The sequence below is a fragment of the Lepidochelys olivacea genome, assembly GCF_965140295.1.
Source record: "Lepidochelys olivacea isolate rLepOli2 genome assembly, chromosome: 3".
Taxonomy (NCBI): domain Eukaryota; kingdom Metazoa; phylum Chordata; order Testudines; family Cheloniidae; genus Lepidochelys; species Lepidochelys olivacea.
This window is the reverse complement of record NC_140413.1, coordinates 118,657,340-118,679,796: the sequence shown is the minus strand read 5'-3', so window position 1 is coordinate 118,679,796 and position 22,457 is coordinate 118,657,340. Positions and strand designations below refer to the sequence as shown.

Genomic DNA, 22,457 nt, shown 5'->3' with positions numbered 1-22,457 from the left:
ATCTGCTCATATCAAGGGTAGTGACTCTGGGAAATGTGCAGGTCATAGTGGATGGCTTTGCTGCAACGGGATTCCCTAACTGTGGTGGGGCCATATACGGAACCCATATCCCAATCTTGGCACTGGAGCACCAAGCCGGCGAGTACGTAAACCGCAAGGGGTACTTATCAATAGTGCTGCAAGCTCTGGTGGATTACAAGGGACGTTTCACCAACATCAACGTGGGATGGCCGGGAAAGGTACATGACGCTCGCATCTTCAGGAACTCTGGTCTGTTTCAAAAGCTGCAGGAAGGGACTTTATTCCCAGACCAGAAAATAACTGTTGGGGATGTTGAAATGCCTATAGTTATCCTTGGTGACCTAGTGCCATGGCTCATGAAGCCGTACGCAGGCAGCCTGGACAGTAGTCAGGAGCTCTTCAACTACAGGCTGAGCAAGTGCAGAATGGTGGTAGAATGTGCATTTGAACGTTTAAAGGCGCGCTGGCGCAGTTTACTGACTCGCTTAGACCTCAGCAAAACCAATATTCCCACTGTTATTACTGCTTGCTGTGTCATCCACAATATCTGTGAGAGTAAGGGGGAGACGTTTATGGCGGGGTGGGAGGTTGAGGCAAATCGCCTGGCTGCTGGTTACGTGCAGCCAGACACCAGGGCGGTTAGAAGAGCACAGGAGGGCGCGGTACGCATCAGAGAAGCTTTGAAAACCAGTTTCATGACTGGCGAGGCTACGGTGTGAAAGTTCTCTTTGTTTCTCCTTGATGAAAACCCCCCACACACACCTTGGTTCACTCTACTTCCCTGTAAGCTAACCACCCTCCCCTCCTCCCTTCGATCACCGCTTGCAGAGGCAATAAAGTCATTGTTGCTTCACATTCATACATTCTTTATTCATTCATCACACAAACAGGGGGATGACTACCAAGGTAGCCCAGGAGGGGTGGTGGAGGAGGGAAGGAAAATGCCACACAGCACTTTGAAAGTTTACAACTTTAAAATTTATTGAATGCCAGCCTTCTTTTTTGGGGGGCAATCCTCTGTGGCAGAGTGGCTGGTTGGCCGGTAGCCCCCCCACCGCGTTCTTGGGCGTCTAGGTGTGGAGGCTATGGAACTTGGGGAGGAGGGTGGTTGGTTACACAGGGGCTGTAGTGGCAGTCTGTGCTCCAGCTGCCTTTGCTGCAGCTCAACCATACACTGGAGCATACTGGTTTGATCCTCCAGCAGCCTCAGCATTGAATCCTGCCTCCTCTCATCACGCTGCCGCCACATTTGAGCTTCAGACCTGTTTTCAGCCCGCCACTTACTCTCTTCGGCCCGCCACCTCTCCTCCCGGTCATTTTGTGCTTTCCTGCACTCTGACATTATTTGCCTCCAAGCATTTGTCTGTGCTCTGTTAGTGTGGGAGGACAGCATGAACTCAGAGAACATTTCATCACGAGTGCGTTTTTTTTTTCTTTCTAATCTTCACTAGTCTCTGGGAAGGAGAAGATCCTGTGATCATTGAAACACATGCAGCTGGTGGAGGAAAAAAAAGGGACAGCGGTATTTAAAAAGACACATTTTATAAAACAGTGGCTACACTCTTTCAGGATAAATCTTGCTGTTAACATTACATACATAGCACATGTGCTTTTGTTACAAGGTCGCATTTTGCCTCCCCCCACCGCGTGGCTACCCCCTCAACCCTCCTCCCTCCCCGTGGCTAACAGCGGGGAACATTTCTGTTCAGCCACAGGCAAACAGCCCAGCAGGAACCGGCTCCTCTGAGTGTCCCCTGAAGAAAAGCACCCTATTTCATCCAGGTGACCATGAATGATATCTCACTCTCCTGAGGATAACACAGAGGAATAAAGAACGGGTGTTTGAACGCCAGCAAACATACACTGCAATGCTTTGTTGTACAATGATTCCCGAGTACGTGTTACTGGCCTGGAGTGGTAAAGTGTCCTACCATGGAGGATGCAATAAGGCTGCCCTCCCCAGAAACCTTTTGCAAAGGCTTTGGGAGTACATCCAGGAGAGCCGCGAATGCCAGGGCAAATTAATCCTTTCACATGCTTGCTTTTAAACCATGTATAGTATTTTAAAAGGTACGCTCACCAGAGGTCCCTTCTCCGCCTGCCGGGTCCAGGAGGCAGCCTTGGGTGGGTTCAGGGGGTACTGGCTCCAGGTCCAGGGTGAGAAACAGTTCCTGGCTGTTGGGAAAACCAGTTTCTCCGCTTGCTTGCTGTGAGCTATCTACAACCTCCTCCTCATCATCATCTTCTTCTTCTTCGTCCCCAAAACCTGCTTCCGTGTTGCCTCCATCTCCATTGAAGGAGTCAAACAACATGGCTGGGGTAGTGGTGGTTGAACCCCCTAAAATGGCATGCAGCTCATCATAGAAGCGGCATGTTTGGGGCTCTGACCCGGAGCGGCCTTTCGCCCCTCTGGTTTTCTGGTAGGCTTGCCTCAGCTCCTTAAGTTTCACGCAGCACTGCTTCGGGTCCCTGTTATGGGTTCTGTCCTTCATGCCCTGGGAGATTTTGACAAAGGTTTTGGCATTTCGAAAACTGGAACGGAGTTCTGATAGCACGGATTCCTCTTCCCATACAGCGATCAGATCCCGTACCTCCCGTTCGGTCCATGCTGGGGCTCTTTTGCGATTCTGGGACTCCATCATGGTCATCTCTGCTGATGAGCGCTGCATGGTCACCTGCAGCTTGCCACGCTGGCCAAACAGGAAATGAGATTCAAAAGTTTGCAGTTCTTTTCCCATCTACCTGGCCAGTGCATCTGAGTTGAGAGTGCTGTCCAGAGCGGTCACAATGGAGCACTCTGGGATAGCTCCTGGAGGCCAATACTGTCGAATTGTGTCCACAGTACCCCAAACTCGAGCCGGCAAGGCCGATTTAAGCGCTAATCCACTTGTCGGGTGGAGTAAGGAAATCGATTTTAAGAGCCCTTTAAGTCGAAATAAAGGGCTTCATCGTGTGGACGGGTGCGGGTTTACATTGATTTAACGCTGCTAAATTCGACCTAAAGTCCTAATGTAGACCAGGGCTTAGATTTAATCAATTTGAGGGCTTTTTGTTGCCTACCTGTAGTCTTCTTAGTTTAGTTCAGTGAAATCCTATAGTGCACCAGATACTTTTTTTAATCTTTTGAATGAATACAGCCTGTAAAACTAAAAATTTTCAAAGAGACGATGTATCTTTAGTTCTGCTGTTTGAGAGAGGTGAGGGGAATAAGAGGAAATTAAAGATACCCCCACTCTCCAAAACCCCCCCATCAATGTTGAAGTTCTAACTTACTGCACAAAAGCAAAGAAATTCCAGGGAAATTTTTCAAATGTTGGGCCTCAAGCTGGTGTGATATCAGAATCAGGTCCATTGGTGTTAGTGAGTTGGCACAACTGCAAATGAGGAAAGAATATTTTCCTGAATATCATTTTTCACTAGGGTTAGACCTGAATGAAAACCCCAGATGTGAATGAGACAAATTTTGAGGAAATTAGTTCTGTTTTCAAAATATACAGCTGTCCCTTGTCTCTACGGTGGACAGCTAAAACCCCAGTTCTGAAAACTCTTGTCTTCTCAGATTGCTGGCTTGTGCCCATCTTATTTAGAGTGAAGGCAATTGATGCCTCTCATTTTGGTGAAGTTTTAAAATGTTCTTCTTGTTGGGTGAGCAAACTGAATCTCAAGAAAGGAGTATCTAGGTTTGCAGTTAGCACTGCTCTGCTGCAGACGTGTATTTTCCATAATCTGAACTTTGTTGCTACCGCTGGGTAAGCGGTAGAGTTACTTTACCTGAACAGTGATAACAGACTGGTGCATAAACTTATTTTTCTTTAGTTCATTTGTTTTCCTTGTCCAGGGAACGGGCAGACCTAAGCTAAATTATATGTTTGTGTCGGGGTTGTTGAATCATGTGGCAGGAATCTCCATCATAGTAGGATACCCTACGGGAACGACAGGTGGTAATGAGTGTTGTTACACTGTTGGCAGATCAGTTTATTTCAACTTTAAACATTTTTAGCTTTTATTATTACTTTATTTTTTATTTGTAATTATATCTTGCCTATTAAAAATATTTGGAAAATAAGTAAAAGGAGCTGATAATAAGATAAACAAATGAATCTGTATATTTTAAATGCATTTGTGTACACTATGCTGGCTTATGTTATTCTAGCCCTTTTAATACGCATAACATAGAAAGAACAGGATAATAATGTATGTAATTCAAAGGACGTGTCCAATTACAAGTAAAAAGCATTTTCCTTTAGCTGTTGCCGTAGTAACCAGGCAGTTTTCTAGGTTTCTAAGGAAAACAGTTCCTGTAATTGAGTGAATGCTGAGGAGTGGGGTGTGTTTGTGTGTTTTCCCTAGAAGCTGAAAATATTGCTGGTCAGCTATGAGATTGCAAATTTTCTTCCAAAGGAAAGCTAGTGTCCTCCTAAATTGTAAATTGCATTTAATTTTTTCCTGAAATTTTCTTTACAAAGGTAACTCCTACTTCCAAAACCAAGGATTCATATCTCACTTTGCAGTCACTCTACAAAATGCAAGGGGGGCAGAGTGGATGACCCAAGTGGGTTTTTTTGGCCCTGTTACCTATTATATTATGAAAATTGTGTGTTTTATGTCTTAGGTTAAATTTTAAACAGTCACCTAAACTGAGTAGTCACTCTGATTGTGAATGTAAAATATGGTTTTGCATATGCAAACCAGCACTTCCATGTTCAACTGCTAAATTTTTCCAGCTAAGTACCTGGATCTGCAGGATTTTGCATCTGCAGATTAATTTGGATGTGCATTTGTCTTTTCATGAATGATGATTTTTTTTTTTTTTTTTTTTGGCTACAGCATATACTCCTGGGGCCAAGTTCTGGTTTCAGTTACACCGATGTGAATCTTTTTAATTGATGGGTGGAATTTTTCTGGATTTACTTGAGTGTAGTAACCAGATTGTCATTCCAGTCCAGACCAGTGCTCCATCTAGTCTGACATAGCCCAATACCAGATGCTTCAGAGGGAGGTGTAAAACTTCCATAGTAGACAAATACGCATTAACATGCCTGTGAAGGAAATTTCCTTCTAATCCCAGGCAGTTAATAGTTGGTTTACATCTTATAACATGAGAGTTGATATCCTTTATACTTTTTATCCCATCTAGTATAACTGCAAATAATATTCTTATTCATTTGAATATTTAAAATTCCTTTTCAGTGATGCTAACTTCATAGCCACACTAACTCTATGCATTGTGGTTAAAAAATATAGTATATATACTTATCTCTTTTAGTTTGTTGCTTTTCAATGTTATTGGATATCACCTTGTTCCTGTATTGTGTGAAAAGATAAATAAGAAAACTCTGTTGACCTTCTCTCTGCCTTTCATTCTTATTTATGTATCTCTGTAATGTCCCCTAATTCCTCTCCTTTCTACTCCTTTTCAGTATCACCTTATTTGGAACTTATGTAATTTATTTACTGCATTTTATTATTGTTCCTATTATCTATATTACTTTTGTGCCTAGAAGCCCCAACCATGATCAGGGTCCCATTGTGCTATATACATACACGTAGTAAGAGACTGGCCCTTCTTTAAAGTTCTTAATCTAAATAGAGAAGATGTACAAAAGGTCTAAGTGGACATGGAGAGCTGCTGTGACCTGCCACGGTCAAATAGCAGGTCAGTAGGAGAGCCAGGACAGAATCCAAGTCTCTTAGAGTCCCATCCACTGCTTTATCCCTAGGATCACCCTGTCCTCCTCTCTCTCTTCAAGCCTGTAATTCTCTGGGTGGCCCTTCTCTTTCTGCTATATTCTTTTGGAAGCAGGGTTTACAGAAAACTGTGAATGCAGTTTTCAAGGTGTGGGCATAACATTGTTTGTATTATGGAATTATGTTTTAAGTTTTATTCCTTAGTGTTTATCAGCCTAAAATCTTGCTGTTTTTTTTTTCCCACGGACCCTGTACTTTGAACACAAGTCTTCATTGAACTGTCCAAAGTGAGGCCCAGATATTTTTCCTCTGTGGGACTGTTAATGTAGAGCCCATCAATGTTTTGAGTAATTAAGATATTTCTTCAGTGTGGATTCCCTTGCATTTGTTGCCATTAAATTTCATGTGCAACTTTTTTGCTCGATCACCTAGGTTTTCAAAGTCCTTCTGAAGTTCCTCGTAATCCATTGTACTCTTGACTCACCTAAAGAATTTTTCCAGTTCAGTGTTTACCCTCACATCCAGATAATTATAGAAATCCCAGCCCCCACCCCATTATAACCTCTTTCCATGTTAAAAATATGCCATTTAATCTCTCTGTTTTTTATCAGTTTCTGATTCATGATAGTACTTTACCTTTCATCCCTTGACTACGAAGTCCGTAGGGTGACCAGATGTCCTGATTTTATAGGGACAGTCCCGATATTTGGGGCTTTGACTTATATAGGCCCGTTACCTCTCCCCTCCACCCCATCCGGATTTTTCACATTTACTGTCTGGTCACCCTAGGAGGCCTGGTCTACCCACAAAACTTGTACAGTTTTACCTATACCACAGCCCCCCTAGTGTGGACACCGTTATACTGGTATAAAGGTGCTTCTACCAGTATAGTTATTTGCATAGGCGAAGGAGTGTAAGCACCTTTATATCGGTATATCTGCATCTACTTCAGGAGCTGTACAAGTAAAAAACCCCAAAATTGTTAAATCAGTACCAAAGCTTTGTGTAGAGCAGTCCTAAGCTTCTTTTAATAATCTCTTGTGAGACTTCAAACAAAATGTGGGTTCAGACAGGTTGAGGAGATGCTGTTTAGAGAAACCATACTAGTTTCTTATCCTATATTCCTCACCCAGTTGTTTTATAACTCTGTATTAAATACAGTTTGCCTAGTTTTGCAGAGAGGCTCGCTGTTTTGTAATTCCCAGGATCAATTCTTGTGCTTTTTTTTTTTTTTTTTTTTTTTTTTTTTTTTTTAAAGAGAAGAACAGCATTGGCTGATCTGTTCTCTAATGCATTAACTGATTTTAATGAGATTTTACATATTTTTATTGCTTGGCCACTTCATCCTTAAAGTTGAGTATACTTTAGTACTCGTGTAATACTAATTTTCAGTCTGATCCCTCTTCTAAAGATGTTTTTACTTCGCTGTATTACTTTCGACATTAGATACTCAACTACAATTATTTTTTGAACAAATTCCAGTTACTCAGGATTAAATCAAAAATAGACCCTTGTGTGCTTTAGAACTAACTGTTTCAAGAAACAGAGTATAACGGAGTAGAATTTGATCCCTTATTTTGAAATTTTACCCCCTACAATCCAGTATTCCGTATTGTTCAGAATGAAAATTTTTAGCCTAGTCAGTACTCCTGGGTAAGTTATTTAATCAGATTAATTTGTCTAGGATGATTCTTATGTACAGTAGGAAGTCACTTTCATTTTACTTTCAGTACTTTTTTTTGTTGCTTATGTATGAGGATCGAGGCTACGTTATTTCAGGTGCTGTATGCAAACCCAGAACAGTCCTTGCTCCAAAGAGCTTACTTTTTATACTATAAAAATAACAGACTAAAATAGGAAACATGTGACACAAGGATGACAGATGAACTGTTGCAAGAACTGTAGTGCACTGGCAGTAACTATGCTACTTATTCATCATTTGAACTTACCCCCAAACTTGCTCCCTCAGAGTTCACCTCAACCAGCTCAGACTTGTTAAAATGCAACTTGCCTTTGGCTATACTAGAGTTTTAAAACATTTTGGCTAATCCATTCAAATATTCCCTCAGCCTAGCTGTTAAATGTTGGCTAATTTCTTCTATATATTATGACAGAATTGTGTCTCTTCAGGCGGGTGTGGAAGAGAGGTTATTAGCTTCATGGATTAATTCTGAGTGTGTGTTCCAACATAAGAAGCAGCATGGAAAAAAGTACAAAGATGTTTGAGAGAGGAGCAGACAAGCAGATGATTGAAGCTGGTATCATTGGCAGAGCAGCAGGGGCACGTAGATGTGATGCAATAAGAGGCAAGTGGATAAGTAGGAAAGGGCAGATTTGTGAAGGGCCTTGAAGATAAAAGACAAGGCCCTAGGGTTGACATTTCACCCTTGAACATGAATAATTGTAATATTATTTCACAGCTCTGTATCTGCTAGTTATTTTCAAGCCATTAATGTATCTTTTTATGTTATGCCAAATGCTGATTCCTGACACCCACGCTGCTAATTTAGGAATGGTAAGAATGTACACTGGAGGGGAAGGAATTAGAAAATGCAAACCTGTGTTCACTATCTGTATCTAATATTTCTTTTGTTATAGGTGGATGTGTCAGTAGTGCACTTCACCCCTTTGGTGCAACCAAAGATACAGCAACCCTTTAAGCTGGTGGAAAAGGTCGTTAAAAGCGTTTTTCAGTTCAGAAGAAAATACTGCTGGCGGGGAGTGGAGTAAGTAAATTCTTTAACCAGAATTCTCTTTAGAACAATCTTCTTGTTGATGCCTACTAAATCCATCAAGAATAATGGAGCCTTCATTACATATTCTGGGTTTGTTCACTTTATGTAAATTTATACTGCTTACAAGGCATCTCGGTTCATCACGTCTAGCTCTGTAAGTAAGTAACTGACTCAGATAATGACAAAATAGGTTCTGGATAAGAGCCTGTGTGGGTTGTGTCCAAAAGAAAAGGTCTAAAATTCTGAACTGAAGGTAAATTGATTAATAATTCTTCCCCTGTTCCTGGCTAGTAAAACATTATTTACTCACAGGGAGGTAATGGGCAAAAAGTGAGATCACCACCTTCACTCTGGGCCCTTCACACAGGGTAAAAAGGCTGCAGCTGTATAAAGACATTCTAAAAGCCCTATTGTATAAAGCTCGGGGAGAATTGTCCAGTGCAGAAACTGAGGAAGACAGCTGTCTGCTATTGTCTGAGTACTTGTTCAGACACTAGTATTGGGGGCATGCCCACGTCACGGTCACAGAATGCGATGCTGCAGAGGCTCTGGAGGGAGCATTGCTCACAAGAAGCTGGGGCTGGGCTTCTGTACCTTTAGCCAGCCCTGTTGGGTCGTCTAATTATGCAGAGGATCAGCCTAGAATTGCATCTGACTCTGGGTGGCCAGCTCTGTGCTGCAGCACAGTATCTCACCATAGCAGGGGCGTTCCATTTATTCTCTGCGGTGCAGGCAGTTGATTTAAACCCACAATGCCAGTGGCTGAGGCCGTAGCTCTGGGAGGTGGTAAGTGAACAGGAGGCCAGGCACAGGACGAGCTGGTGTGGGTGGCACCCGCTTAGTTGGGAAAGAACTGCTGAGGAGCAGAAAATACAAACATTGCTGGCTTTCTATTTTATGAAGAATGTATTTTCAGAAGATTTAAAAAAATCCGTTATTGTTTAATCTCACATTTCGGATACTATTCTAAGTTCTTTGTAAAGGGGGAAAAAAATCTGCATTTTTTTTTTTTGCATGTCTTGTATCCACTAGCAGCTTAACGTGCCTTAGTACTGTGCCTAGCATGTAATTAAGGATCACAATCCTTTTATTGTTCAGCTGGTGAAAGGAAATTAGCAAATTCTAGATGCCAACTCAGGAGTGCTTATAAGTTTTAGATAGTTATATGAAAGCAAGGAGGTAGGCTGAAGGGTTAGTGTCTACTTAAACTGTAAATGTATCAATTCCTTTACATGCCATATGTTATATAAAGTTGCTAACGAAGTACAGTTTGAGTTACTCTAAATGAGACACAGACCTGTATAGATGTTCAGACTATCTAATGTGACCACCCCAAGCTGCAATATTTTCTATGACAGGTGCATTCTCCCCTTTGAACATTTCAAATCTCAAATTCCATCTCCATGGCCTATCCATCCTTGGCTTCTCTACTGAGCTTGCTAGGCAGTAATGGTGACAATTGTAACGTGGATCTCTTTCCATGAGAGATGTGATTCTTTTTACTAAGATTACCAAAAGTCATCAAGATGGTAAGTCCTATCACAAAATTTTGATCTGATCCAAATAAGCAATTCTTGTCCTCTCCTTCCTAAATATTACAGATAATTTAAAATGCATATGTCACATTTACACCAGAATATTAAACTGGCAGTCTCCCACTATATTTTCTTAACATCTAAACCTGAGTTGGAAAATTAACTGAAAATTTAAGGAGATCTATTTCTTCTCAGGAAACTAAGTGTTCGAGTTAGGGGTGAAGGAAAAGATTTAGTTCAACATAAGCATATCCCCATGTCTGTGTGCTTTTTTTAAAAGAAAAAAATGTATTTGAATGTCTTCCTTCTTGTTCCCTTTTAGAATCCTGTTTCCAGAAGCTGAACGCTTGGAAAAAAGTGAACAGATGCTGATGCTGGCAGATGTGGATCCAACTCTGCGTCCAGCTCAGCTCTCCATTTTACATTTTAAAAACCTGTGCAATGCATACAGGAAAATGTGTGATGAAGACACAAGCCTTTTCAGTTACAACTACAGAGAAGAACTGAAGCAGAAGAAGAGAACTAGAAAAAAAGGACACTTGGAGCAGTCTGCAAGGGAAGACCAGCTCTAATGTGTCAGACTGTGCATCTAAAAATAAAGTTGTGTGCCTCATTGTTTTAGTAAAAGGAGACATTATATATGTGTGTGTAATCTTGAAAACATATTTATATATACACACACACCTTTATTTTTGTTGAAATACTGGGGGAGGGGCCATTCCTATTTATTTCATTCTGCTCAGCAGGTTAAGGAGCCCATGTTTGGTGTATCCTCCACTCTGGTCTCTAACTTTACCTTGCTGAATCAGGATCTAAAAGTTTGGGTAGACACATGCTTCAGAACCTTGCTGAATGCAGGCCTCTCTGAAATTAATGGGAGTTTTTTGTATGAGTGAGTCCTTAAAGTAAAATTTTACTGACTATTCCGGCATAACAAATATTATGTGATAGTGTTTTTCTCCTTATCCTGGAACACTCTACTGGGCAGAAATCTTGTATTAATGCACTCAAGCAAATAGCTTCAAGAATGATTAAGAGTATTAGCAGGCCTTCCATGCACTTTTTTTAATCCCAAACAAAAGCACTCTGTCTTGAAAGCTCCAGTAGGAGAAAGCTGCCAATAAAGCAAGAAACTAGACAGAATGCTCATTTTTCTTTTACTGTACAAGTTGGTAGAGAAAATAAAAATACAATCAAAAGATTACAGTACACGCTTTGTTTTTATATTTACATATATATAAAGTTGACAGCATCTTGCAACTTACAAAAATGACTCATGCACTCTTGTGGACTAAAACACCTTAAAATAACTTAATTCTGCTTTAAATAAAGCAAAAATTAAAACTGCTGAAAAAAATGCCCAAAGGAAAAGTTATTTTGACTTTTTTTTTTTAATAAAGATCACAATTCCCCCAGCACCTTCTCCACATAACTTAAAATAATTAGAATGTACCTTTTTAAAGGACACAACATCATCTGGCTAGCTGCTTAAAAAGGATAAACTAATTTACAGACTCGGGCCAGCTTAATCTATTTTTCTTGATCCACAATAAATTAAAATAACTTAAGAATCCTTTACAACTATATTTTTGTGGAAAAATGTATTAGTGCACAAAACCAACAGTAGTTTTTCAGCAATTTCCACATAATCACTAGTTTTAAAGCAAATCAAGTAAGTCAAATTTTATGTGGATATTAAAATTTTTAAATAACCTGTTAAATCATAGCACTCACAGCTAGGATTTTCCATGCCTCTCCACTGTTTCATAAAAGCAGTCCTCATTAACTACAGAAGCTAAACTCTGGACACTAAATTCCCTCTCTAAAATAGAATTCAGATCCAAGTTTGCACTGTCAGAGTGACCGTCAAGAGAATGGTGATGTTCCTGCATTGCCAGTAATGTTCCCATGTTATGCTTTGTGGTGTTTGCTTTTCGTTTAATTGGACAGAAATGCCCACGCACCAGCTTTGAATGTTCTCCTGCCTTATAACCATCCCCAGCCTCTTTTTCAGGGAGTAGCTTGTGCTCTATGTCAGCACTGGGCTCCTCTGAAATCTTCAGCCGCTGGAACTGTATTTCAATGTCCCTTGTAGGGCTGCCCTTCTTTAGGCTTTGCTGATAGTCATCCTCATCATCACTGAGAATATCCGATTCCTTGACAAGGTTGTTGGAAAAATCTGATGTGCAGCTTGGAAAGTGTTTCAGAGGAGATGAAGTTTTTGATTCCTGTATGCTTTCTGTGGTATGGCAGCTGCTACTCTGAGTACTGCTACTCAGGCTGCATTCATCAGAATCCAGTAAGTTTCCTTTCAGTGTATCATTGTTCCACTCATTACTGGAGGAATTCTTCAATACCTTTAAGGATCTTGTGGAAGCTGCAAGTATAAAAGGCAGTCTTATTTTTGCATTAAAACAGCTTTCACAAAACAAGGGAGTTATGATTATGCTGCTGAGGGATACTGTATAAAATCTTATGGCTTTCTGATTTATAATGTAATTAGTCCCATTTTGACTAAAATGTATTGTATCCTCTGAGATCAGACTGCTGGTATTGACAATATTTGATTTTATATTGCTCTAGTAGTTGTAAAGTTACTGCGTATTTAGTATATGCAAAATCCTTCATAAAGCCACAGATATGGTTTGCAAAGCAACAAATCTAAACACTTGTGAGGCTGGGTCAGTTACCCAGTGTATTGTATGGCCAAGCACCATCTGAGTCCAAATTCATTTTTCTGTCAGTTGCTTCCCATGATGCAAGAGGAATGTTTCAGTCATAATTGTTTCAACTCCAGGTAGAGGACTTGCAGTATTGGCAACACGAGTGGCCAATTTATAGATTTCTAGGCCAGAAGGCTATCGTCTAGTCTGACCCTCTGTATAACCGGGCCACAGAACTTCCCCCAAATAATGCCTAGAGCATATCTTTTAGAAGAACATCCAATCTTGATTTTTAAATGGTCCGTGATGAAGAATCCACGTTCCAATGGTTAATTATTCTCATTGTTAAAAATTGATACTTTATTTCCAGTCTGAATTTATCTAGCTTCAACTTCTAGCCACTGAATTGTGTTACACCTTTCTCTGCTAGACTGAAAGCCTCATTATTAAATGCGTGTTCCCTGTGTAGGTACTTAGACTGTAAATTACCCCTTAACTTTCTCCTTGTTAGACTTAAGGAGATCAATCTATTTAGCTATCATAAGGTATGTTTTATAAGCCTTCAATCATTCTTACGGCTCTTCTCTGAACCTTCTCCAGTTTATCCACATCCTTCTGAATTGTGGATGCCAGAATTCGACAAAGTATTCCAGCAGCACTCACACCAGTGCCAAAAACACTTAAAATAACCTCTGCTACTCGAGAGTCCCCGTTTATGCACCCAAGGATCACATTTGACCACAGCATCACACTGGGAGCTAATGTTCAGCGGATTATCCAGCAGGACCCCCAAATCCTTTTGCACATCGCTGCTTCCCAGGAGCAAGTCCCCAATTGTATAAGTACAGCCTACTTTCTTTGGTCATAAATGTATACATGTACTTTTAGCCATATCCAGCACTAGAAAGCAGTGCTCCAAAGAAGTCCTGTATTTCACCAAAAAATGCACTGATGAGGCAAGGTAGAGAGGGCTTGTTCCCTCACAGCATCTATCCACTCCACCTTGGAGTGCATAGATGCTGTGAGGGAACAAGCCTTCTCTACCTTGCCTCACTTCCCTCTTTTCACTTCACTTCCTGCTCTGTTGCGTGAGCTTTGGATAATGGTAGGGCTAAACCAGTAAAGAAAGCCAAACATCATTTAGGGAACGCCTCGTAGTGGATGGAAGGGCAAATCCCTTTCCACCCAAAGTAATTAATTTGACCTACACTAGGTCTGTTGGTGGAAGGAAGCTAAATGGGGTAGATTTAGGGTGGGGGACACAAAGGGGGTAAGCGGCAGCAGTTCTGTGGCATACTTCTGCTGCTCCCTTAACCCCAAGTACATCACAAGAAGGGTTCTAGGGAGGTAGATTTTCTCTGTGGCAGTGTCCCTGCCTGGGGATATGACGACAAAAATTAATGCTAACTGTTAGCATCTTATGTTGCTCCTCCCACTGTGATACCCCCCTGAGTGAGGAAAGTATGGCAGCTGTTAGCCCCACCCCTCAGAGAAGGGATGCCCTAGGATTAGTGAAAACAGTTGGAGAGCCATGGGATTTTCCAGAAGATCTCAGGCCAGTGGCAGGTTCCACAAGCCAAGGCCCCTCTCTGTTCTGCCCAGAGTTGGGCAAACTCCAGACTGCTCCACTGGCAGAATTGTATTTGAGGGTCTACACCTCTGGGCTTTTTTTCCCCACGGGGGGGATGAGGGATAATAACTAGGGCTGTCAATTGCAGTTAACTCTCATGATTAATTGCAGTTTTAATCACCTGTTAAACAATAGAATACCAATTGAAATGTATTAAATATTTTGGATGTTTTCTACATTTTCATATATATTGTATTCTGTGTAGTAATTGAAATCAAAGTGTATTATTTTGTATTACAAATATTTGCACTGTAAAAATAGTATTTTTCAATTCACCTCATAACTAGCACTGTTGTGCAATCTCTATCATGAAAATGCAACTTACAAATGTAGATTTTTTTTTTTTTTGGTTACATAACTTCACTCAAAAACAAAACAGAGTAAAACTTCAGAACCTACAAGTCCACTCAGTCCTCCTTCCTGTTCAGCCAATTGCTAAGAGAAACAAGTTTGTTCACATTTATAGGCGATAACGTTGCCCTCTTCTTATTTACAGTGTCACCAGAAAGTGAGAACAGGTATTTGCATGGCACTTTTGTAGCCGGCATTGCAAGGTATTTATGTGCCAGATATGCTAAACATTCGTATACCCCTTCATGCTTCGGACACCATTCCAGAGGACATGCTTCCATGCTGATGATGCTAGTTAAAAAATAATACATTAATTAAATTTGTGACTGAACTCCTTGGGGGAGAACTGCATGTCTCCTCCTCTGTTTTACCTGCATTCTGACATATATTTCATGTTATAGCAGTCTCGGATGATGACCCAGCGCGTGGTGTTCATTTTAAGAACGCTTTCACAGCAGATTTGACAAAACGCAAAGAAGGTACCAATGTAAGTTTCTAAAGACAGCTACGGCACTCGACCCAAGGTTTAAGAATGTGAAGTACCATCCAAAATCTGAGAGGGATGAGGTGTGGAGCATGCTTTCAGAAGTTTTAAAAGAGCAACACTTTGATGCGGAAACTACAGAACCCGAACCACCAAAAAAGATCAACCAGCTGCTAGTGGGATCTGACTCAGATGATGAAAATGAACATGAGTCGGTCTGCATTGCTTTAGATGGTTATCGAGCAGAACTCGTCATCAGCATGGACGCATGTCCCCTGCAATGGTGGTTGAAGCTTGAAGGGACATATGAATATTTAGCGCATTTGGCACATAAATATCTTGTGACGCTGGCTACAAGAACGCCTGTTCTCACTATCAGGTGACATTGTAAATAAGAATGAGGCAGCATTATCTCCTGCAAATGTAAACAAACTTGTTTGTCTGAGCGATTGGCTGAACAAAAAGTAGGACTTAGTGGCTCTAAAGTTTTACATTGTTTTATTTTTGAATGCAGGGGTTTTTTTGTACGTAATTCGACATTTGTAAGTTCAACTTTCAGGATAAAGAGATTGCATGACTACTTTTATTAGGTGAATTGAGAAATACTATTTTTATTTTTTACAGTGCAAATATTTGTAATCAAAAATATAAAGCAAGCACTGTACACTTTGTATTCTGTGTTGTAACTGAAATCAATATATTTGAAAATGTAGAAAACATCCACAAATATTTAAATAAATGGGATTCTATTATTGTTTAACAGTGTGACTAACTGTGCGATTAATCACGACAAAAAAATTTTAATTGTGTGACAGCCCTAATAATAACTGGCACTTTTAGTATGAAGCCTCCCTACCAAAAAGTAAATTATATTTTAAAATATGAATTACAGTAAAAATACACCACCCCCTTCATGCCTAGAAAGAGAAGTGGTTTGGCTCATGCTATAATAATCATGAAACTGCAAGTCTGTATTTCCCAGTCTAGCAAACTGACTCTTACCCAGTTTGGCTGAAACAGGGATGCGGTTCTTGAGTGGAACTAGGCGATCTTTACACGTTTTCTCCAATGGGGGCTCACATTTTATGTGACGTCTGAAGTTCTCCCGCAGAATGGAACGAATCACCTTAACAATGTTAGTCTTGCTTTCGCAGTCGCTGCCAGGTTTAAGGGAACAGCAATGAGAGGGCAGATTACACAGGTCACTGTAGTTTTTTTATATTCCCATGCCCAAGCAGTCTTTCCATTTGGTGCTGCCTTCTTTGCTACCGAAGGTTGGTGCTATTTAGTTATTTAGACTATGTGGAACAGTTTCAATAGGAAGGTTGAAGGAGTCCCACCCCAGAATACCCACTAGCTCACTGGTGAACGTACTAGACATCAGGCAGATGGAGGGAATCTGAACCTGGGTCTCCCATATTCTGGGTGAGTACTCTGCCCCGTAACGTTTAGCCAAATGGTTAATCATAGAATCATAGAATATCAGGGTTGGAAGGGACCTCAGGAGGTCATCTAGTCCAACCCCCTGCTCAAAAGCAGGACCCATCCCCAATTAAATCATCCCAGCCAGGGCTTTGTCAAGCCTGACCTTAAAAACTTCTAAGGAAGGAGATTCCACCACCTCCCTAGGCAACGCATTCCAGTGTTTCACCACCCTCCTAGTGAAAAAGTTTTTCCTAATATCCAACCTAAACCTCCCCCACTGCAACTTGAGACCATTAGTCCTTGTCCTGTCCTCTTCCACCACTGAGAATAGTCTAGAACCATACTCTCTGGAACCACCTCTCAGGTAGTTGAAAGCAGCTATCAAATCCCCCCTCATTCTTCTCTTCCGCAGACTAAACAATCCCAGTTCCCTCAGCCTCTCCTCATAAGTCATGTGTTCCAGACCCCTAATCATTTTTGTTGCCCTTCGCTGGACTCTTTCCAATTTATCCACATCCTTCTTGTAGTGTGGGGCCCAAAACTGGACACAGTACTCCAGATGAGGCCTCACCAATGTCGAATAGAGGGGGACAATCACGTCCCTCGATCTGCTCACTATGCCCCTACTTATACATCCCAAAATGCCATTGGCCTTCTTGGCAACAAGGGCACACTGCTGACTCATATCCAGCTTCTCATCCACTGTCACCCCTAGGTCCTTTTCCGCAGAACTGCTGCCTAGCCATTCGGTCCCTAGTCTGTAGCTGTGCATTGGGTTCTTCCGTCCTAAGTGCAGGACCCTGCACTTATCCTTATTGAACCTCATCAGATTTCTTTTGGCCCAAAAGAAATCTTCTCCTTCAGCAGCTGTGTTTTATGCAAGGCCCACTTGGCATGCCTACCAGATCAGGCACAGCAGGGGAGATAGGGCAACTCCTAGTTTGAGGATCCTGGTCAGGTTTAGGCATGAGAGAGGCAGCTGTGTGCACGCCCACCAGAAGTAGTTCAGGGGACTGAAGCAGCTGAAAATTAGGTGCCTAGGAAAGTCAAGTGCCAGCTAAGCAGGGATTTTAAGGATCTAAATTTTGGACTTCAGCACCTGAGGTGGCATTTGGGAGCATAAATTCCTTTGTGACTCTAGGCATTGATTGCATCAGACATAATTCACTGAAATTTAAGATCGTACAATAAAAGGTGTGTGCAGATTCCTGACACAATGAATGATTGAGCCGAATTCACTCCAATCTCAGATATTTTCAGCACATCAAATTCCATCCAAGTAAAGACTACCTCAGTGCCTGAATTTGAGGTGATGGGTGTTTTAGAAGTGCTGAGAGACAGGAAAAAAGGTCACTTGGAAAAATAAAATGTTCTCAACGTACTTTTGTCATTCCATTAGTGTAATTTTGTCAAAAATAATCTTCATGTCAAGTTTACCTGCTGCACAACTGAAAGATTGTTTCGGGCCTGCCTTCTATTTCTGACTTGGTATGAATCAGTTCCCAGATGCAATTGTTTTCTGTTCCTAGAGATAGGAAAAAAATTGTGAATAATTCATGCTTTCAGACTACACCATCAGCATTATAGATCTCAGTGTCTCACCAAGACAAGGTTCATAGAAAAGCTGAGATCTGCATGATGAGCTGGAACCCTCCGAGGAGTGCTAAATTTTATCGCTTAACAACTTGTCTTTAAAAACTCAACTTCTTTTCCAGAACAAGACTCTTCCTTTCTATCACTTGCTTCAACAAACACGAACATGCTCGTCGTTATTTCTGAAGCCTTGAAATCCAGGCTACCAGTCCCTATGAGGTCTGATTATTAGGCCTTTTCTCACCAGACACAGGAACTTTGACCTTGAACCTCCAGTGGCAACACTAGGCTATTCCTTGCATAGACAGGCATCTCTGTTTCTGTCTGCTTAATCTCCCCTCCTGCTCAGCTATTAGCTTGTCACATAATTCAGTTCAGCTCTGCTATATCAATTGGGGCTCTTTTTGACGGATTTAGGTCTCATATCTGAAGCACTTACATGACCTCCATCACCATAGTATTAGAGCCCTTCACAGTTGTTCATATATTGGTCCTCATGCACCTGTGAGGTAGGGAAGTGCTATTATCCCCCTGCTTACAGATAGGGAACAGGGGCACAGAGATTAATCATGGGATTTTCTAAAGCACCTAGGCAGCTAATTTCCATTGATTTAAGTGAAGTAGGCACCTAAATGCTTTTGAAAATTCCACCATAAATGACTTGCCCAAGGTCACACAAGAAGTCTGTAATGGACCAGAGAATGGAATCCAGATCTCAGACTAGCACACTAAGCCCTGAACAATCCTTTCTCTCATGCTGCATCCTGATTATATTCCTTGCCACCCCTGGACGGCAGTGATATTGCACGGGGTGTCAAGTACGAAAGAGTTTGGCCCATATTACCATGTTATCATTAGATTGCTTTGAGCAGCCTCTTCAGGTTTTTTCCTACCCTTTTGTTGTGGGTTTCTGTTTTGCCATGAGAAAAGGAGTACTTGTGGCACCTTAGAGACTAACCAATTTATTTAAGCATAAGCTTTCATGAGCTACAGCTCACTTCATCGGATGCATACTGTGGATGCATCTGATGAAGTGACCTGTAGCTCACGAAAGCTTATGCTTAAATAAATTGGTTAGTCTCCAAGGTGCCATAAGTACTCCCTTTCTTTTTGCGAATACAGACTAACATGGCTGTTACTCTGAAACCTGTTTTGCCTAACTTGTTGCAGCTCTATTGTGAGTTTCAGTCATGACATAGCAACACCAGCCTAGCAAGTCAGCTTCAGGCTAACCATTTAACATCCAACATTCCTGAACTTGTTCTCTGATTACAGAAGGGAAGAAAATGAGGTGTGAAGACAGAATATCTGAATGAAAATATCTATCAGTGTATAAAGCCTATGGCCCTTACAAGCACATGCTACTACAGGGTGTGGGTGTATAAATATTTATAGAGGGAGAGATAAAAGGGCATATGTTTATCTGATACTACATTTTGTAGCCAGGTTCACGTTTGCCTGTTCACAAGACTTCAGGAAGCAATGTGTAGCTATTTATTAGTTCCTAATGTATTTAGTTAAATATAATTACCTGCTGTATTCCCCAGCCGGACTTGAAGAGCAGATAAAGGAATTAGCCAACGAAATTTAAATGGATCCAAGTCGCCATAATTATGTGCAGCCCGTACATTATTGGGCTACAAATTGAAAAATAACCAAGACATATTTTTTAAAAAAGAGGTAAAGCAACATAAGTGACATCTGCATTGATATAAATGTTATTGATAAAATGGCCTTCTGTCCAAGGACTCGCTTCTCAAGGCAAATTTTATCCGAATAGTCTTACTCCTTAAATATCTTACTGTCAGTTTGATTGTAAAACAATGAGAGCTAGAGCTGAGAAATATAGATTGCTGCAGCTTTGAAAAATGAGTTTTTTAATAAATTACATATTTCCACATGAAGGAAACTACCTGAGAGCAAGTTCACTATGAGTAAACCAACTACCTATTGTTTAGCAAAACAAATTCTTCAGTTTGACAATACTGTTACATTTCCTTTTATTACAGTTGTTTATATCTCTCTTAGTATAAGCACATTACATTAATGCTCCATGTCATCTCCTCTGTTGTAATTTACTCCTGGGGGAATTCTGTGCCCTGCGCATGCGCAGAATTTATGTCCCCCACAGAAAAATGACTTTGACAGGGAAGCAAAGGGAAGCCACAAAAACGATCATGAGACCCTCCCTAGCAGTATGTTTCAGGTGCCCAGGGCAGCCATTAGATAGGTGAATCACTATGGGGGGAGGGCAGGACTGGGGAAGACCCAGCTGGTGGCTCCTACCCTGCGCCAGGCTCAGCTGCTAGTCCCGGCTGGGGAGGATGGGACTTCCTCTTCCCCTGCATGGCATATGAACCCATCCCCTACATTTCTCCCCCAGCTGTAGGAAGCGCTGCAAACTACCGCCCACCCCCCCCCCCAGCGCTTCCTGCACCCATCGCTCCTCAACTACAGGGGGAGGGATCACTGTACAGGGAGCTGCTCCCCCATCCAGCCAACCCCTGTGCATCCAGACCTCCTCATACCTGACTCTCCGCTGAGCCTCACTACGCCCCTCCCCCCCCCCGCCAAGCCTGGACCACCCTGACGAGCCACCTGGATCCCCACCCAATCGAGCCCCAAACAGCTGCACCTGGATCCCAACCCCACTCTCCCAGCATATGGCTCCCTCCACTGAACCCCCCCACACCCTATGAGCTCAATCCCCCACACACTTAGAACCCCGCTGCTGAACCCCAACCACCTTCACCAGGACCCCCCTGCAGAGTCCCATTACTGTTGCATCCAGAACCCTCCAACAAGCCCTTGTGTATCCAATGATATCCCCCATTGAGCCACCCGCACTCCAATTGCCCGACACAACTCTCTCAACCCACACCTGGATTCCCCCCACACTAAGCCTCTCCACACCTAGATCCTGCCTTGCTGAGCCTGCCTGCCCACACCTGTCATGGAGGAGCAGGGCTCTGGGGTGTTTCTGGGCCAGGCCTGGTCCTTGCGCTGTGTTAGGGTTGGGTGCAGCTTTACCACTGAGTCCATGTTCCTGCACAGTGATCTCTGATATCTGTGCAGCCAGTGCCCTGTGCTCCCCAATGCCGTGCTGGAGCCTCCACATTTGGGCCCCACACTACAAGAAGGATGTGGAAAAATTGGAGAGAGTCAAGCAGAGGGCAACAAAAATGATTAGGGGACTGGAACACATGACTTCTGAGGAGAGGCTGAGGGAACTGGGGTTGTTTAGTCTACAGAAGAGAAGAATGAGGGGAGATTTGATAGCTGCTTTCAACTACCTGAAAGGTGGTTCCAAAGAGGATGGATTTAGACTATTCTCATTGGTAGCGGATGACAGGACAAGGAGTAATGGTCTCAAGTTGCAGCGGGGGAGATTTAGGTTGGATATTAGGAAAATCTTTTTCACTAGGAGGGTGGTGAAACACTGGAATGTATTACCTAGGGAGGTGGTGGAATCTTCTTCCTTAGAGGTTTTTAAGGTCAGGCTTGACAAAGCCCTGGCTGGGATGATTTAATTGGGGATTGGTCCTGCTTTGAGCAGGGGGTTGGACTAGATGACCTCCTGAGGTCCCTTCCAACCCTGATATTTTATGATTCTATCTGATAAATAAAATATGCTGAATTTGCATAATTTTAAAATGTGCGCAGAATTTTTAATTTTTTGACGCAGAATGCCCTCAGGAGCATGTAATTAGCTTATTCACGGGAAAAAGCCATCCTAGGCAAATTAAGGCACGGCTTATTTCTTTCTAGATTTAACTGCTCATTGTATATCAGTCTCTGCAAGTTATTTCAAGACACTCCCTTGATTGGTTTCCTTGTGACCTCCTGAGGAGTAGAGAGTTGGGTGTATTTCAAGTATTTGGGGCCTATAAAATATGATACTTAGCTGTAAACGGACATTTGTTTTAGCTATCCCGATTAAATAAGTATGTTGTCTTTCCATACTACCTTTCGTTCCAGAGTGAACTATGTACTACATACAGGGATCGCTTTAGCTACATGGCTCACCAGTTTAGGACAGGACATAAAGAATGCATATTCAGTTGATACTATAGGGGGAAGTGATGTAATTGGCAAATAACTGAGTTTGAATTATGCCAGAATACCCAGGTTAATGAAAAGTCCCCTAGGTTCTTTAATGACTCTCAAATGATGAAGTTTAATATCTCATCTGACTGAAATCACCTCCCAACATCCTGCTGGGGCATTAGTTCACACAGAAATGTGCTGCTTATTGAATCAGTAACACAGTCTGTTGCAACATCCAGACAGTCTTCTAGTCTCAGTCAAATACTGAACACTTCAACCAATTTA

General features: G+C 41.8%; 2 protein-coding genes across 6 annotated transcripts in view; one reads left to right on the top strand and one right to left on the bottom strand.

Moving 5' to 3' along the window:
- Positions 1 to 11,185, top strand: part of TFB1M (transcription factor B1, mitochondrial) — a 49,467-nt gene extending 38,282 nt beyond the window's left edge. For all 5 annotated transcript variants that reach the window (XM_084623942.1, XM_084623939.1, XM_084623941.1 and 2 more), the window contains 2 exons: positions 8,308 to 8,435; positions 10,302 to 11,185. In XM_084623942.1, the coding sequence (XP_084480068.1) occupies positions 8,308 to 8,435; positions 10,302 to 10,551 (378 nt within the window). In that variant the 3' untranslated portion in view covers positions 10,552 to 11,185. The remainder of the gene's footprint in view (positions 1 to 8,307; positions 8,436 to 10,301) is intronic.
- An 88-nt stretch (positions 11,186 to 11,273) lies between these two features.
- The window catches only part of TIAM2 (TIAM Rac1 associated GEF 2), a 217,984-nt gene continuing 206,800 nt past the window's right edge, over positions 11,274 to 22,457 (bottom strand). Inside the window, exons 23-26 of the mRNA XM_084623938.1 lie at positions 19,657 to 19,762; positions 17,970 to 18,057; positions 16,110 to 16,264; positions 11,274 to 12,356 (exon numbers count right to left, since the gene is read on the bottom strand). Coding sequence (XP_084480064.1) covers positions 11,716 to 12,356; positions 16,110 to 16,264; positions 17,970 to 18,057; positions 19,657 to 19,762 — 990 coding nt within the window. The 3' untranslated portion in view covers positions 11,274 to 11,715. The remainder of the gene's footprint in view (positions 12,357 to 16,109; positions 16,265 to 17,969; positions 18,058 to 19,656; positions 19,763 to 22,457) is intronic.